Source organism: Clinocottus analis, unplaced genomic scaffold (genome assembly GCF_023055335.1).
Source record: "Clinocottus analis isolate CAN_PGR_092001 unplaced genomic scaffold, fCliAna1.0.p SCAF_3, whole genome shotgun sequence".
Classification (NCBI taxonomy): Eukaryota; Metazoa; Chordata; class Actinopteri; order Perciformes; family Cottidae; genus Clinocottus; species Clinocottus analis.
The window spans coordinates 18,455,137-18,474,350 of record NW_027176042.1 but is presented as its reverse complement, the minus strand read 5'-3'; the positions used below and the strand labels follow the sequence as shown (position 1 = coordinate 18,474,350).

General features: G+C 40.7%; 1 protein-coding gene across 2 annotated transcripts; it reads left to right on the top strand.

Moving 5' to 3' along the window:
• Nucleotides 1–4,847: 4,847 nt before the first annotated feature.
• st7l (suppression of tumorigenicity 7 like) lies at nt 4,848–18,892 on the top strand. Of its 2 annotated transcripts, XM_068594384.1 has the most exons (15): nt 4,848–5,044; nt 5,495–5,577; nt 6,793–6,952; nt 7,038–7,092; nt 7,278–7,393; nt 7,643–7,721; nt 7,978–8,066; nt 8,433–8,533; nt 8,697–8,811; nt 8,962–9,034; nt 9,132–9,234; nt 14,109–14,259; nt 14,716–14,808; nt 14,971–15,110; nt 16,735–18,892. In XM_068594384.1, the coding sequence occupies exons 1-15, from the start codon at nt 4,876–4,878 to the stop codon at nt 16,828–16,830; spliced, it is 1,623 nt and encodes a 540-aa protein (XP_068450485.1). In that variant the 5' UTR covers nt 4,848–4,875; the 3' UTR covers nt 16,831–18,892. The 2 variants fall into 2 exon arrangements, with proteins under 2 accessions (XP_068450485.1, XP_068450483.1); XM_068594382.1 differs by having other exon boundaries at nt 8,697–9,034.
• The last annotated feature ends 322 nt before the right edge of the window (nt 18,893–19,214 follow it).

Below are 19,214 nucleotides of genomic sequence, written 5' to 3'. Positions count from 1 at the left end.
CCATTTGTGTAAATCATGTCAAGCACATCTAAATATTCAAAACTTGCTTCCAATTCAAGGCTGTTTGCTTCTACTTTGTTCATTGAGACTTTACATGAAGCGGAGTGTATCTCTTTCTTTGTGTGTGTCACTGTGTTTCATGTTGTATAATTGTATACTTCAAGGCCAATCTAAAGCACAAAGCCCTCTAAAATTAGCCTGCCTATGAGTCATCTTTGAAACCTTCCCATAAAGGTTACCTGATTCTCAACAGCAGTAACTGCAATCAAGGCCCGTTGACTGTGATGGAGGACTCAAACCACAGAGACCTAAGCGCTGTCAAACGCTCTCAGTCAAACCTCATCAGGTTCTGTGAATGGAGTCAGGTACCTTTAAGGAAATGTTGATGGTTTCGAGTGAAGGTTTGTGAATCTGTGAATTGTTGGGTCCCTCGTCTGTTATCGTTGTGTTGTGTCGAAGAACCACGCTGGCGACAAGAAGGGCAATACATCTGTCACTTGGTCATTGGTTCAGGTTGTGATGTATCAACGACTGTGGAATGGATTGATAGGAACATTTGTACAAACATTTGTGGTTCCAAAGCGATGAGTCCGACTAACTTCAGTGTTACTTTGACTTTTCACCCACAGAAAAAAGGTACTTTAAAAATGCTAACACACTTAACTATAATGGCCAACCCCTGCCAGGCTACAGCTAAGCCAGTATTAGCATTTAGCTCAAGGCGCCTCTGTGCCTCAGTGCAGCCTCACAGAGCCTTTAGCAGGGCTGTAGACCTGTGCAGTAAATACGGAGGGCCGATTGACACTTGAGATCCCTTGAAAAACTCGACAGAAAAATAGTTTGAGTACAAAAAAAAACTTAAACTCTGTATTTTCTGATGAAGGTCCTTTGAACTGAAAGCTCAAAAGAAAAACTGAAAGTGTACTCGACATAGATCTAAATGTACGGAGATCTCTTCAATCAGTTCGATCAGAACAACCAGGTGTGTTCATTTCTCAAATTATAAAAACATTAATTCAAGGATATGAATAGTATGTTTGAGAAAAGAAAAACAGTGACAGGGGGACTGCAGAGCTCATTTGAGGTTGCCATTTGATTGGTGTATTGCTGTTCACAGTATAAGGGAACACAGTACCTCGTCTGGGTGACGACGTCAGACATCCTCTCACAGTTTAAACACATGAAGCCTTATTAACATTAAAAAGGCGGAATATTTGCAGCTTTAATTTTAAGTGTACAAAGACTTCCATTGCTTTTGTTTGCCGTTACACGCCACTTAACACCTTTCAGAAAGCCCTGTAACACCTTTCAAGCTCCTGCAACTATTGACACAGTGGTGTTCGCTTACAATACCTGCGGTTTTTATCCATGCACCTTGCCTTCTATTTTATTGTTTCTAAAAATGATGTTCTTGCAGCAGATGGGGGTTGGAAAAATGACCCAGACTGCATGAAGGTAATTCATATGTATTATTCATCTCTGCCTCTTCCATTTATATTTACAGTTGGCCGGAGTTGTATACAATGAAGAAGCCAGCGTACACACTGGATGAGAGGCTGCTTGCTGCACTCTAACGCTGTTATTCCATGTTTTGCGTTTTCATACCCATGTTACCAGTGCTTGCACTGGTAATGAGGATGATTCAGCTTCATGTTTTAGGTTTCATTTGGCATGCAAGGCTATTCATTAGATTTCTCAGAAGCTTTATATTCCCATCAATCAAAATGAGAAATGTAAAGTGTGCATGATATGCATCTCCCTTGCTGCTGTTTTACTGATGCCTCGTCTCTCTGAAGGAACATAATGTGGTTTAAATTAGTCATTATTGTAGTTATGAAACAGCAGCAGAGAATGTCCACTCGTCCTCACAAATTTACAGAGAAAAAGGTTGAAATGTTGCTGCATGGTCTCTGAGCTTGTCATGGAGGAAGTCATTTTTCTGCGGCACCATTGCTTCTCAGATGTGGTCAAAACGGCACGGTCTCCTGATGCAAAAAAAAGAACACACATTTTCTGAAAATGAAGTGTTTTGAGAGAAATGACTCTTGAGGGGAGAGTCCCTTCATGGAGACAAGTAATATAAACTCACAAAGAGAAAGCAGTGTGGGAGACAAGAGCCAGTTTCATAAAGTTTAACGTTTTCCATCAGAAGGGACCACCAAATACAGTTGACAAACGACCAGTCACATATGTAAATATGCACTATGGTGCTCAGAGCAAACTTTTATACTCATTAAATTTGCATTGCATCTAAATCTCTGCTCAGGTTGTACTAAAATGTTTCACTTACATCAAGCAGAATTAATTAGAATGTTCATTCGAAGTAATGAAATTATATCATTACTTCAAGCCTGAAATGATAAAATATTGATGCATGTTTTGTGTATTTTTAGTCTTGTACATCTTTGTTTGTTGTACCAGCTGGCTTATTGAACAATATGATCAACAGAAAGCCGGGTATTTTCAAGCTTTAAAGAGCAGCCTCTTAAGTAATAATGAGAGTGAGAAATGCAGTGCATTTAAGTGAAAACTTTGATTAATTATGTATGATTAGAGGACTCTTAAAAGCTTTGGGGAGAGAAAAGAAAGAAACTAAACAGAACAAGAAGTCCAGAATGGCTGGATGGATGCGAAACGTGAAATTGTAAATGAACCTTAAGTATACAGGTGACTGCAGAATGATGAGAGATATTGCTTCTGCGTGGCTGGTCACTGGCTGACCGATTGTGTTCAGGTCATGTCACACTTACTGCCCATTGCTTGCAAATTTTATATAAATCTTGTGTTTTATATTTTCAATTCAGTCAACTACTAAAATACTTACTAAATGTAGTTAACCTTTGCCCCTTGTCCTGAATACAATGTTTTAGAAATGATTTCTTTCAATCAAGACGTGTGATTACAATGGATACAGAAATTCTGCAAATGTCCTTGCTTTCATCGAAGACTGCTGTCTCCATGTAACTGATGACAGGTGTGCAGTGTAAATACAAGAGAAGATAACACTGTTTATCTGGTATATATTCCAGGAAGCTACATGTATGTTTTATCAAAGAATGAGTCACTGAGCCGAGGTCATTTGGAAACATCATTTCAGCTTGGAATACATTCAGACATTCAGGTCGTGCTATACACCCCCGATAACTACAGACCTCTGTTGTTCCTCTTATAGTCTTCCTTTCTTTTCCCCACTCTTCCTCCTTGTCAGTGGCATCATGCATGTTTTCACCTCTAAAGTGATTGTACCTGATTTATATGACAGGCCTTTAACCCCGCGTGTGCTTGTCCATCAGCATCAGGCAGAAAACACCCAAGGGCATGTGTGAGCAGGACCAAATCTGGCTCTCTGTCATTCAGTGGCTGTAACCTCCGACTAAAATGCACTCCAACAAATCACATATATTCTTCTTGCTCTGTTGGGATGTGAGTCGATTGCACCAGGTAAGAAGTGCTGCAGGTTGTGTACATCCAAAAATATATTTCTACCTTTTAGCAACAATATTACTGAATTATTTATTTTTGACAAAGTGCATCTATGGTTATGTAAATCATAGGAATAGAGTGGCCTACACTGTATGTACAATGATTTGGCAGTTTGAACGAGGCCAGGGGACCTTTAGATGAGGCCTGCAAAATTAGTTTGGTTATGAGAGAAAAAGCTTCAAATGAAAGAGTACTTACATAGCCGAAATCATGAATTTCTAAGATATTATAATGATTTCAGACGTTGGGGATGTAAACAAAACTGATATTTTTGTCTCCACCTGCAGTCAGTAGATGGCATCAGAAGTGAATGCATTAATGTTGTAATAGCGCCACTTACTGGTCATGAATAGTAGCACAGACTAAAATGAAGTGTGAATGGTTTCCATCAGTCGGCCTAATTGTGCTGATGGCTTACTTGATCAGCAGAAACTAAATCACCAACAAATTGAATAATCAATGGTTAATCACTCATTAAATAAATATACCAAACATCATTGCAGCTTCTAAAATGAGAAGATTTGGCCGTTTTCTCTGTTGTATATTATCTTTCATAATAAATGCTATATTGATTGAACACAATAATAATACAAGATCTGGATGATTGTCACCTGAGGCAATATGAAAAGAAGAAGCACTCATAATCCACCTTTTTTGTTGTTATATGGAGGGGAACTGCACCCCTATATTAAAGATAAGCAATAACAACAGGTAACTCCTGTTAACAACATTTTGGACTATTAAAAGCAAGCAACATATATTAATTTGATCCAAAGTGAAAGTACTCTGCACAATGGCCTCTTTATTTTTTCCTTTAAATATTTTCTAAACATTTTTTTTCATGGAATAGCTATTGAAGGTGGAGCTAATTACACACTATTTTTATTATGTTGGGTAATTTCATTTATAAAAATAGATCAGAATTTCGAGAATTGGGTTTGGTTTTTTAAATAATCATTGTCACCAGTAACTATGATGTTATGGACCAAATGCGTCGAGTGAAAAGTACTGTACAATATTTGTTTTATGTGTGTATTATAATAAATTCCTTCTCACTCAAGTACAGTGGCTTAATTGCTTGTATTAAAAAGCACTTTGTTGATTCAATATTTTAGATTGGATCTGATCCAATTAATGTCTATTTGTTTTGTTACATATTTAGTCATTTTGTCTCTAAAGCCAGACACAAACTTTAATTTATGTCAAACTCAACTGCAAGACATTTGTATAGTACTAATGATTTATGTTTGGACAATAAGTAAACAACACTATTCGTATAAAAAATATGTTTTTTTCTTCACCCCGGAAACGGATCTTTGTACGGATTTCAAAATAGAAGTCATCTTCCTTCGCGATCACGTGACTCCTCTGTTTACAGGCATCCGGAGAAACATGGAGGACACCGCTGGCAGTAATCCCCAATCTCTCGGATTTACAGAGAAATTAAAGTCCTGGCTCTCTTGGTCATGGACCTACGTGTGCTTCATTTGGTTCGGCATGGTGCTGATCATGATATACGTCCTGTGGAGCCCGCTGAAACTACAGGAATCTCTTACCTCAGGTGAATTATTGCAGCTACTAGCTAGCTATTGTTAGCCTTCGTGCGTCTGGCTATCGCTGACAGCGAGCGCGAGCTCTTGGTTTGACAGTTGGGTGTCGGACTCATTCAAACACAAAAGTGGCGACTTTCTGGTCACATTTAAATCGAGTTTTTACATGTCTCTTGCCAGCTCTTTGAGATATTATGTTCTGACAGCAGGCTATATTTTAAGTAGACATAGTTCGGTAGTTTATTGTTTTATTACGGAGTCGGCTGCTTTGGTCTTCGTGTCATCAATATGCTGTATGTGGCTACATGTCACCAGCTGCACGAGACCCACTACCATTGTGGGTTTTTATTTTGTTGACCTGCTTTTTAATTCATGGTCACAACAGTAGACATTAACTGCTCTCAGTTCTGGTTGCATTGTGACACTAACCTGACTGTCCCCTCTTCATCTTCTTCTTTCAGCCTCAGTGTTTTTGAATACACTGACCCCCAAATTCTATGTGGCTCTCACTGGAACCTCTTCTCTCATCTCTGGACTCATCCTTGTGAGTTATCGATTTAGTTATTCCTCACACACATCCAATACATGTTAAATAATCACCCCTTTGCAAAAAATAATATTTGCTTGTCGGCCTCTTGGTCGACACAATTTGCAATAACCTCATCCCAAAATTCAACTTCGGATTCAGGAATCTAAAATTAGACACATGTGAGTGGAGCCTAGTTTTACAGAAGGGGCACTATTAAATGCAAGGCTGTAATGAAAAATTATTCTCATCAATTCATTGCAGTGGTTGCTAAACTGGAGACTGCAAAGCCATCGGGAAGGGAGACAAAATATTATAAAGCAGATAAAATGCTTGATTATTGAATTATTTTGAAGTAAGTGTTGTATTGATTCACGCTTAGCAAAATGTATGCAGAACGGAAAATGCCATGTAATGTACAAGATGGACAGATTTTTGACACAACAAAAGTGGCACTTTTTGAACAAAACAATTAGCCTCTCTTGCTCTTAAATTCATTGGGATTATTTTGACAGAGCTTTGTGGCATTTGAACAGAGTTTAAGGTGCACAAGTGAAATCCAAAGGAACCACTGGTTTAGTGATGCATTAGCTATAAGGATGGGTATTGTTTGTGTTTTTTTCCCATACCGGTGCCTGAACCGATACTTCGATTTTTGTTTTCTTCTAATTGAAGAATATATTAACTGTTTGAAGTATACTATGAATATAAATACATACAAGACACTTGACTTCAAACTACAGCTTCAACATTTTTACAATATATTAACTGTTAACAACAGTTTACAGTTTATATTTAAATAAATCTTAATAAATACAAAACAAACTGTACAGTTTCAAACTTCAGGAATTCTTTTGCAGCACAAACATCAGAGTTTGTGCTGCAACAGCTGATAGGGACCATGTGCAACAGAACTCCACTCAGAAACTGTTGGATTCTCTGAACCGCGGAATAAACACGTCTCCTATTTATCTCACTTTGTGTCGCGGCTTGGAGCGTTTCTCCTGCAGAACTCCCTGCCGTTGTTCTTGCCGATCAGCTGCGGTTCCTCCGCTCTGACGTACACATTTTAATTGCCTCAGGCACCGAAATCTGCGTTGCGTTTCGGTCCGCTAGGCACTGGTTGTTTTCGATACCCAACCCAAAATAGCTATGGCCACTAAGATATCACCTTTACCTCTCATCATGTACTTTTTGTCAAGCATGTTGTCAATGTGTGTGTTCTCCCTGCAGATATTTGAGTGGTGGTATTTTCGTAAATACGGGACCTCGTTCATTGAACAAGTGTCAGTGAGTCACCTGCGTCCTCTTCTGGGTGGAGTGGAGAGCAGCGCCACGACTGGTCTGTTTGCATCAGTTAATGGAGAGGCAGAGCCGAGGCCCAGTGTTTCTGGTAGATATGTATATAATACAAGCTATAACAGCAATGCTACTCATCATACCACAAGCACTAATAACTAATATCTTCCTTTCGGTAGAGTGTAAGGTCTGGAGGAACCCGTTGAATCTGTTCAGAGGAGCAGAATACAACAGGTATGTGTAACTCAGATATGTATTACACTGAGAAAAATGGTTCTAATAGTACTGAAGATGGTTCACAATGTCAAACTATTTATAAATACTTTGGTGAAGGGGGATTTGGTTTAATTTGATTTGATTTATTGTGGAACAAGAAACTGTAGCAACTGTAACTGTTTCTTTTACATCTCACACTACAGGTACACATGGGTAACAGGGAAGGAACCCTTAACATACTATGATATGAACCTGTCGGCTCAAGACCACCAGACCTTCTTCACAGGAGACACTCCGCAGTTAAGACCAGAAGATGGTGGTGAGTTTTACATACAGACTAAATCCCCAGTTAAGAAAATATGTAATATAATATATCTGTTATATTTCTTTGTCGTTTTGATGTACAAACAAAAAACTGCTGCCATATTCCATTGGCAGAGATTTCTTTGGTACATTATAAATGTTCTAAAGGAACCGCTTTTTGATTTATTCATTTTTGCTTTTCACGTCTGCATTTAAATATGTTGCTTGGTCGCATCTGTAATAAGTCGTGTCGAAACTTCAACAGTGATGCAGAAAGCCTGGAGGGAGAGAAATCCTCAAGCCAGGATCAGAGCAGCTTACCAGGCCATAGAAATGAACCATGAGTGAGTCCTGCTCTTACACTGTTGCATATTTTCTCCTTAAATACTATATCTATAAACATACTACTGTAACTTCTTAAACGGTTGTAATGCTGTCGAAATGGAAATACTCAAAGCAACTGTCTGTGATTGTGCTTGCTTCAGTTACGTATACATTAATTTTGTCATAAAATAGCCTTTTTTGGGCACTTTCATTCTCAAATTGTCCTTGATTCTGTTACGTTTTTCATGCGCATGCAAACATTACATTTGTGTGCAGATGTGCAGCCGCCTATGTGCTTTTAGCAGAGGAAGAAGCCACAACCATCACAGAAGCTGAGCGCCTCTTCAAAAAAGCACTAAGTATTGGTAAGAATGGATTTTAATTTGCATAAAGTTTTCTCTATGACTGAACCACGAGGCACAGGAGCAGGACGATAGCTAACTAGTTGAGGAATAACTACACCCAATGTACTGCCACATCCCGTGCAGCACTTCAAAATGCACATTGAGCCACTCCACGAATTGTGCTATAAATAAAATAGACCACATCTGTTCACGCCTACCTGTGATCGAGAATGTAATCCCAAGTGTATGTATATTCCATCAATAAGTCGATGCTTTTCCTCTGCTCAACTTTGAAGTTGTATTATACATAATGATACAATTCAATCCATGTTTTTTTTTTGCGTTTTGTGCATTCAATGTCTTGAATTTTCTTTTTGCCATCCACAGCTGGAAAAGATATCAACTTACTGGTATACATTAAACGCAGACTGGCAATGTGTGCACGCAAGCTGGGCCGGATTAAAGAAGCAGTGAAAATGATGAGAGATGTGAGTTTATGTTGAAAACGTGACTCTTTCAGGAAAGGGCCTCAAAATGCTTCCTGCTATGGTGTGCAATTTGTGGAATAATGCATGCAACTGAGTGACGGAGGCAACATATTTACTGTTGACAAGTTGTTTTGTTAATATATGGTATTTTTTCTCGTTACAGTTAATGAAGGAGTTTCCTCTTTTGGGAATGTTAAATATACATGAAAACCTCTTAGAGGCTCTTCTAGAGCTTCAGGCATATGCTGATGTCCAAGCAGTCCTCGCCAAATATGATGGTAACACTGAACGCAATAACAATAGTAAAAAAAAAAACTTATTTTTTTACGTCATATTGTGTTTGGACAGAACTGAGTTCAGTGTCATTGATCCAATTTTGAAAATGTATGAAATTTGTCACGTGACCCTAATTTCTTCTTCTGTCATAGACATCAGCTTGCCAAAATCAGCCACTATATGCTACACATCTGCACTGTTGAAAGCACGAGCTGTATCAGATAAGTATGTGTCCATATCGGTTCATATAGTTTGAAATATCTTTTGAGCCGCGCATACAATCCAACAGGAGTATCTCTTACACACGCTTTGTTTGTCTCAGGTTCTCTCCAGAGGCTGCGTCACGGCGAGGGCTAAGCACAGCGGAGATGAATGCTGTGGAGGCCATACACAGAGCTGTTGAGTTCAATCCACACGTGCCAAAGGTCAGTTATCAGACTAATAATAATCGAGTGCCGCGAAAACCTATTGATCTCTAAATGTTGTGCTTGTTCCTGTTCCACAAGGACCAAGACTTGTTTTTGAATTAGATCCACACTCAATAAAATGTATGCATCAAACTATATTTCCATCCACGCGGCTGCTATGCTGCAAGTGCTGTGGGTAGATTTTTTTTTAATCCCATTATTTCTATATTTAGTCTGATTACACACGTCTCACATGTCTGTAATGCATCATGGTCACAAACAGAAGTAACAAGAAAAACAGGCAGCCAGGTAAACCGTCAGTCAGACAATATTATATGTGAGTTATGTCAGCAGCAGTAACAGGTAGTGTGACTTACAAAGAGAGTCTTTTTCATCCAGATATATATCTCAACAGCAGGTGTCAGTGTAGGTCTTAATACTTGCGCTTATTTAAATCATTTGATCACACCTGACATGTCATCTTAGGACCTTTTAGAGCTTTTATGTTCATGTGTCTATTATGTCTGTATTTCAGTAATATGGCTGATTGTTGTGTTTAGTATTAAATTAAAAAAAATAAATGGGATGACATATACTTAAAGGACACATTCACCCTCATCAATACCTACTGGTACACGTCAGATTTTTTTTAATCATACACGTGTTCTGTGTTTTTACTGGTAGTCTGGTAGTGTAGTTTGAATTTCCCCATTTGGGTGCCAAGAAAAACTGTAAATATATAACAGATTGGTCCCAGTGCAGAGCAGTTCTCTGTCCAACCGAACAAGGGAGAACATGGGACTACAACTGGATATCTCTCTGGTCTTTCCCATCAGTTCCCACAGGATTAGATGTCACACGTGCACACACAGAGGCATACACAACTAGTTGCAGCAGAGGTTTGTCTCAGATTAGCCTTTGTAGTGTGGTGTTGTTTCATCTCACGGACTGAAAGACAGAAAGAGAATTGTTGTGTGTGCGTGCGTGCGTGCGTGCGTGAGTGTGTGTGTGTTTGTGTGTGTGAGGGAGTGTTGGTGCAGGGGTGTCAGCCAGCACTTTGATCCAGCCTTTGATTTTGAAAGTGAGGGCCCTCATTTTCAACGTCTTTCCAACTGCTCCCTCCCCACTGTGCCCAGAGGCGGCCATCCTCTCTCCTCTCATCACGTACCCTCATCCTGTTTCTTATCCTCTCATGTTCCCTCATCCCCTGTTTGAGCCAAACAGAGAGTCTGATGTTGGCCACCACTGTCAACTTTAGGGCATTTTTAACACACCTCTCACAGAGGGTTATTGCTTAGCTCGTCTTTCAGCGTTTGACCGGCATCTAGTACTTACTCAGGCCTCCTAACTGAGTTGTGTTACGATTTTTTGCCTCGCTGTATGTGAAAATGGAACAGTGGGGAAGGACGGGAGGCGGGTTGTTGCTTTGTGTTGTCTGGCTTGATGAGTGCACCTGTGACTGTGTCCTTTTTAGACACACGGGCTGGAATTTGTTAAGAAGTGTCTGTAAAGGGCTTTTTCTGAAAGTTCCTTTGTGCTGAATACTGTACTCTTGTGTAGAGTTGACTCGGTTGAGAAAGTCATCGTCAAAGAAAATAACACCATCGTGTAGGGCTTCAACTAAAGAATTAGTCTATTAAATACAGTAAAATAAATGATTTTATCCTGCATTATTAAATGTCAAGCATTTAGTGTGTGTTTGTGTTATCAAGCATGCAAAGGAGATTATGTATGAATATCACATGAGGCTTCATCACATGAGTTTATTCAAACTGCCCAAAAAGCTGTAAACATGCAGTCACTTTGAGTGCACACGACCCCTTTCCGCCTTTCCCTAAGCAGCTCTCTTCTCGCCCCTATTTACCTTCTCCCTCCCTTCTACATTTCTCCCCTCCTCCTTGTCTTTCTCTATTTGTCCTCCTCCTCTGTCACCCTTTTTCTCCGTCTGTCTGTCCATTGCAATCAGCCTCTCTACCCGCCAGTGGTTAAGAAACTGACAGTTTGCCGGATGCTTAGACAGCTGATCAAGTGTTCCTGCTATCTGAATCTGTTGCACATTTACATTTAGCACCACTTTGGTCCGCACGTGTTCATTTGGAGGCAGCCTCGGTGACCCGATCCCATCTACCTTCGCTAGTTTACTCCACTTTGGAAGGCGGTTTATCATCCCACCCCATTCCGGTTGACATCTTCTCATGGATGGCCCGTCAAGACTCAGAAATGCAGGCCGTTGCTAAGTTTACCTCTGAAATTGGCTTTTTGGTTTGTAATTTGAGACGGAGCAGCAGTAGTGGCTTTGTTTTAAATTAAGACGGATGAGGTTCGATTGAGACTAGGCAAAGAGAGTCTGAAGGAATTTGCCTCATCCTGGCCCACTTTGGAATAAACGCTGTGAGTTACCTGCCACTGTCCTCAGTAGAGGTTGGAGTAACTAGTAGCTGTTTTTACTGACTATGGGATTCTTAATCTGCAACACCTGTTTTTTTTTGTTTTGTTCTTTCACTGTACAAGTGTATGTTTGTCTGGCCCTTATAGAGCAACTACAAGGCTGTTGTCATTGTTGCCTGTCTGTCCCATTGTGAGAAGCAAAGTGCTGCAGATTAGAATCAGAAGGCAGCTTATGAGTTATGCTCTGGGCTTATGACTGCCCAGGGATAAAAGGAGAACACATGAAACTCAATCCCTTCATCAAAGAGGCGACAGGGAGTGGAGAAGCGGACCGAGGACGAGGGGGTGGAGGGGGGCGAGGAGGGGGGTTGGGCGGTGTGGTCGGCCAGCACAGAGGACTGAGGTGTCACCAGTTCTAATGCCGTGGCATGCAAGGGGGGACAGCTGAGCAGCCAGCCTCTCTAAATGGTTAATCTTGAACCACAGAGGACCCAGATCTACATGGGTGCCATGTACTGCTCATTCATTATCAGCAACCGAATGATGTGGAGGTTCTAATATGTGTAAATCTGTAAAATATCCCAGTGGACCCAAAATGGCAAATCGGCTCGCTGTCAGATTGTCAAAAATGATCAGATCTTATATTCAAAATTAGGCCTCAAATTAAGATTACCTTCCTACTCGTCACGCTTCACACGTGTCCTTAAGTGTTCGTGTACAATGAATGCACGTTTTTTTTAATCAGTTGGCGTTCTCTGAAACAGAGAAGTGGTCGGCTTCCCCCTTGAGCTGGCTGGCTGTGCCACGGTGCTGGAGGGGAGAGTAGAGGATGGTCAAAGGATTGTGCTCAGAAAAAAAAAGAAGACCGAAATGGTGAGAAGGATAAAGGTGGACAGTCAAATGTCTTGGCTGGAGCAGAGAGAGCTGATTTAAGCAAGTCAGACAGGATAAGTGAGAGGGTCAAACAAGCAGCTTCTGGTTGCCTTGAGCTGCCGGCCATTGTAGCGGCTACAGGGGATGTCAGACAGGGAAGAGGCGAGAAGACATGACGGTCTGCGGGATCGGCCCGAATGAAGTGAGGAGTGGTGTGTTCACACCTGTTGGGTGGGTGCGTGCTTGATTGAGCTCTTAGTCCCAGTCAAGAGGTGGCGAGTGAGGAGCACACAGCAGAGGGGTAAGGCGGGCCTGGAAAACTGTCTGCATAGAACACTATACGGAAATATTTTATATGAATATTGGTCACAGTTCAGCCATGAGGTAGAGAAAGGAGAGTACCGACATTGACATAGCTGGCCGAAGACAGATAACAGAGTGGGGGGGGGGGCACAATGGGACCCAAAAGAGCATAAAAGCGGGTTGGAGGAAGACTGGGATGATCCGGGTTGACGTGCCCGGGAGAGGCTGTGGTCATGAAGGGTGAGAGTGGAGGAAGAGGGCAAGGCAGGGGGAGATGGGTGAAGCAGCATGGTCTGGCTGGCTGGCTGGATAGATGGATGGCTGGCTGAGCCTGTGACCATGGAGGGGATTAGACAGGATTAGCTGTGGGGTAACCTTCCCAAAGTGTCAGTCTGAGATCCAGAGCGCTGTGAAGCTGGCCGCTTGGGAATCCATCCCAGGGGGCCCCGCAGCCCCGCACATGGGTTTTGTTTAACACAGACCGCTGCCACACTGGGCACCACAGACACAAAGTACATCGAGGGGGATGCCATCAAAGTCAGCATACATAAATGCATGAAGTTAGGCCTCAATCTGAAATATGTATGTTTATAGAAAAAAACAGAACACAATATGCTCCTGTTGTTATTTCGAGTTGCTTGCTTTCTGTCACGCCAGAAAACCGACCTGTTCTATTGGCCGTAACTCTGACGTGTGGGCCTTTGTCAGCACGCCGAACCGACTGACTCACTGGGCCCAACTTACACAGTAGGGAAAGAGAGGAGGGGCGAGCGAGGGGTGTTGCACATTCATGGAACGAATGTACTGTACTGTAACAATAACACACACTTGGAGAGCTTTGGAAAAGCGTCACCCGCCCTCGCCCACCACCCCGTCTTGAACAATTGCAAAATAAAACTGTCAACAAATACCTCACGTGTAGAAAATATGTTTGCATCCACCGAGGAGTTGGCCGGGGGGAATTGTCCAATATAATAAGTGAAGTGCTGACTGAGAAACAAGAAGACGGTGTGAATTTGTTTTCAATCACAAAGGGGCGAGCATTGCGAGAACAGTTGTTGTGCTCGCACCCAGCGTAAATAATGTAACAACCCGTTTAAGTCGCCTCTTTCAACTACCTGTTGAACGGAAGAATGGAAATATCCACTAGGACTTCTTAAATTGTAGTTTGGTTGCCTGAGAAAAAAAATTTGGGATTGCTGTTTTTTTTTTTTTAACGTAAAGACGTTTCTGCGGTTCTTTTCAGAGCTCAGGAGACCACAAAGCATTTCGAAACTGCAGTGTATACTGACCCAAAGTTGTGTATCTCTTCCTTTGCCTGTCTGCAGTACTTATTAGAGATGAAGAGCCTGATCCTCCCTCCAGAACACATCTTGAAGAGGGGTGACAGCGAAGCAGTGGCATATGCTTTCTTCCACCTGCAGCACTGGAAAAGGGCAGAGGGAGCCTTAAACCTACTACACTGCACCTGGGAGGGCAGTATGTGTCACCTTTACTACTTCTATGGAACACCAACGCATGTGTTGTTTTTTTGTTTCATTTAATGCAAATGAGTTGTTTTTATTTCAGTTTTGAAAATCCTACTTTTCTCTTTGGTTCTATTGAAAGTGAATGCATCCCATCCAGTGCATGCTCAGAAGTCGGTATTAAACAGTATTTCAATAGAGCTGGGCCACCAGAGACACAAAGTGTCTTCTTCTGCGCGTCATTTTTAAATTGTTGCGTTGTGAGTCATGCACGCACAGCCCGAGAGGAATTAGATCATTCCTCAAACGAAGCACAGGAAGAATGTTATATTTCATTTTGATGTTAGTGTCTTGTCGCTCTGTACAATATTTAGCTACTTTAGTGATTTACTGAAAATTATGTTAGCTGTTAAAGTCACACTTGTTGTGTTATTCATCTTAACTCAATGTGCCTTTGTCCGCTTAACAGCCTTCCGGATAATTCCTTACCCTCTGGAGAAGGGTCATCTGTTTTACCCTTACCCAGGATGCACAGAAACAGCAGATAGGGAGCTGCTGCCCTGTGAGTACAATAGCCTGCATGCAGTCCATTAATGTAACGAGTACCAATTACCCTCTCCCTATTTGAACCCCACTTCTATTCAAAATGCGTCATTTTTTATCTTTATTGCTTAACTGGCTACGACTTTGTATATTTTCCTGATTGCTCTCGTCTTTGCTCCAGCGTTCCACGAGGTGTCTGTGTACCCAAAGAAAGAGCTTCCCTTCTTCATCCTCTTCACAGCAGGCCTTTGCTCCTTCACTGCCATGCTGGCCATGCTCACACATCAGTTCCCTGAGCTCATGGGTGTCTTTGCCAAAGCAGTAAGTACTTCAGCTACGCCTCACACATTGTATCTCAAAAGTTTCTGCTGTACAATTTATAGATGCTGATTCAGATACTCCACTATTTTATCATGGCAAACGATTAACTTGGGTTTAAGTAGGCTGAATGCTGACATCCACGGTTAATTTCTGATTGGCTCCGTGTTTTAAACGCATGTTGTTTGTAACCTGAATCTTTGAAACCCCCGTGGCAATGGCTGCCTTCCATCACTGTCAGTAACACTGGAGGCTCATGGGAGTCGTAGGCCTGTAATGCCCGTGTTTCCCGCCAAAACAAGCTGTAGCCCAGCTTAAGCTATCTGTGACCACGGCTGGATAATGCAAGCTTATCACCATTTCTAACATAATAGTGCAGCTTACAGCCATAAAGATTTAGAAAAGTTGGATGCGCGCTTGACTTCCTTTTGACTGTTTATTTATTATAGATGTGTTGTGTTATCTGTTTTTAGCAAGTTTGGCACACTCCTGACTTTGGCAAATCCTTTGTTTATGGTCTCTGTTTATTAGGGCCTGCCTTTACATAGACATGTAGTAAAAACAAGGCCACAGAGAACAGCTAGTGCTCTTCCTTTTGTTATGGGAAAGATTGAGTGCAGATAGGATTTTTACAGCAGCCCCGGCCAGCCTGGTTTGCGTAACGTTCAGATGGAGTGCGTGAAAACTAGCGAGGGAGGAACGCAGAGGTCCTCACTGCCTTCTGAGGAAAAACAGATTCTTCTGATTCTTCTGCTCATGAACAGAAGATCCCAAACAGTGGTGGTGGTGGCAGTCTGCCATCCTTAATTTATGGACAGCAGACGTGTATAGCGTAGCAGTTGATTATGTTTCATATATTAAATGGGATTAGAGGCGTATTTGATTTGCACTTGTCTGGCCAGAATGATACATCCACTTATGAGGCTATTAAAGTGTCAAGTGTATCAAGGACACCTTAAGTAGTTTCAGGAGAAACCGTATTGTAATATTTTAGAGGACGTTTCAATGTTACTAGCAACCTGAAATCACTAACATGTACATTTGAAACGCTCTATTATACACATACCGATTATATTTTATAACCTAGATCCTAATCTTTTATGATAAGAACATATTATGTACATTCTATTAATTGCTGGTAATCAAGAACATTTGTGTTTGAGCTGTTCCTTCTTGGTTTTGAGTATGAGTTGTATCCGATTTGTTAGAGACAACATCTTTATTGCTCCTAATAAATCAATAGTCAGAAAATATGAAGTGTATCTCCAAATTCGATCAGTAACACTTTCCATAGACAACATTTTAAATATTATCATTCTTGGAAAAGTATTGCTGCTTTGTATAAACACATCAAGATTGATGGTAGATTGAAGATTTGTTTTAATTTAATTTCTTTTTTTTTTCTCCATCTACGTTTCTTATTTTTTCTTGAATACATATTATAGAAATGTTCATTTACCTTTTGAAACATACTTTTTTTAAAAAGATTTTTCCTCAGGCTTTGAGACAGAATATTCTGCACGAGTGACATACGATTTTAGAGAAAAGCATTTTATACTTAAACATTATGAAAGAACAAATGAGGAGCGGTTTTAAAGCTCATTCTGCTTTTCTCTCTCTCTTCCAGTTCTTCAGCACACTCTTTGCGCCACTGGGTTTCTTCGCAGACAAGATGGAAAGCTTCATGCCGTCCAGTTTTTGGCACCAGCTGACTCGAATCTGACCCCATCTCTCACACACGCACACACACCCAAACACACACACACACACACAAACACACACCAATACCACTCCAAACCCTCAGACAAAAAGTGTTTCCTCTCCTGTCTTCAGCATTACTGTCCACTTGCTGCATTGTTACTGATTATGTTGGCTGAGGTTGTATCAACACGGCAAAACCACTCTTAAGATGCCCTCCCACACTGTTCCAGCGGCCACAGTTTTTCCAAGAGCACATTTAGTGGATACCATCTGCAACGATTCCACACGCTCGTTTGTCATTGTGTTAGCCCGCCGCAAAATTGTGATTTTTGAGGTATCCCACAAAGCCTTGTTGCAGATTTTTGGTGCAAAACTTAACTAAGGAGTTTGTGAGAGGCACTCCACCTGTTCCATCACAATAATAATTAAACCACAAAAAAAGAAGAAAAAAACTAAAACGGCATGTTTTTAATATTAACTACTGTTAAGTCAGATGAGTCGGTTTTAACCAGTGTGTTACCGACACCAGTAAACAGAATCAACAGTTTGTACATCCAGGATGACCCTTGTAGAATATGTTTACCAATATGATCTTATTCCTCTCTTTTCCCTGCTGAAATATTTCACAAAACATCCCATTGGACATTTTGGGTTAGGACCCGATGCGTCCCACGTCCAGCCTCAGTGCACCACAGACGCCCAGAGGGGCAGATTTAAACGTCTGTAAGGCCTCTGAAAAACAGAGCTGTGATTTACAGCCTCGAAGTGCCTGCAGTGTATACAACGCCTCTGCGGTTCAGCAGTTGTTACCATGGCATGACACCTCAGCACTATATCACTGGGGCAACCAGTGTAAATGGGAGCATCAGTGGTCACACTCGTTCGTGCTGATTGCACTGCAGAATGTTCTGCGTCGGTGGGTTGGTCGACTTCTCAATCGCCGGAAACAAAAATGAAAGGCGCACACGTCGTCGCACTGAGAATCGACTGAGGCAAAGTAAGGTTTGCTGTAATGCAGTTGTTCTAAATACAGAGAAACGTTTGACGATGGCAAAATGATGATCCATTTTTTTCTGTATCTGGTTTAGTTCTGACTTTATTGAAAGATTTCCTCATCTCTGTTTTATCAAACTTAACAGGCCAGCATCTCATTGTTGTAAAGTATAATGTAATAACCTGTCCGAAACAAATGTGCCTGGTTCAAAATTGTAAAAAATAAATAAATTTAAAAAGCCTGTAAATGTAAAATGTAATCTATGTAAAAATGTAATGATTGAAGCGTATTGAAAACAAGAAAATATGAATTGTTGGACCACTTGGTAGTGAATGATAAAGAAACAAATAGTTTATTACATTAACAGGTCTATTACATTTTTAAACAACTTCAGGCGGACATATTTACTTTATGCTAAGTTCTGTTACTTGATAGTTATTACATTATTGTTACAACAGTATTACAACAATATAGAGCCCACGCCCTAGTATGTACTTTAAGTGACTTCATACTTCCAAATCTTCACTCTCCGTGTTCTACAACGTGTGATAATAAAGTGCCTTTTAGTACATCACAATAGTTAAACCAATTTGCTCATGGTTTAACTATTGTGTAATTTGGCATTTACAATATTGATGTCAAGTTGAGTGGCAACTCTGTTCAAATTTGATGGCTTCAATTTGATAAATGGATGCCTTCAAATGTAATTGTTGATTGTGCAGTGATTAGCATTATTAGACACAGCAGTCAAGTAACAATGGCAAACATACTTGTGTAAAAGTAGAAAAGGGCAAGCTGATGTAATGATTTAATGGCACATGCAAATGTGTGTTGCAGTATGTTGCAAAGTTGGATTATGATTTTAATAACCCTAACCCGCTCTGAAGTACACAGATTCTGTTTTGAGGTTCACTCTGGTTTGTAATCGTCTGTTTACGTTTGTGACACTTGAGATGTGACATTTTATAGTGTACAACTGAAATGTAAGAGTTCATGCTGAAGACAGGAGAATGTTTTGAAAAATTGTAACTTCCCTTGGATGAGTTTGAAAGCAAAACTCACAAATAAATTTCTCTTTCAGTGCAATTTCCTTCTGTTTTGGTTTGGTTTTTGAGGTCGTTTTGCTTTAAAAATGCATAATTGGTATTTTCTAAATGAATTTGTAGATGTTCATTACTTCCCTTTTAGACGAGAAAATATTTTTTAAGAAAGCCGGAGACATATTTAAACTTTTTATGGTGGATGCGATTTCAATTGATGTTTTATATCACTTGTGTATTGATAGGGACTTGGTATCTTGTTCAAGGACGAACTCCTCGCTCTGCCACCCTGCTGCTCCTGGACTATATAAAGCCAAGAGCCATCATTATGATTACACCACTTCACCACCATCAGCAGATGCTTTTATGTGG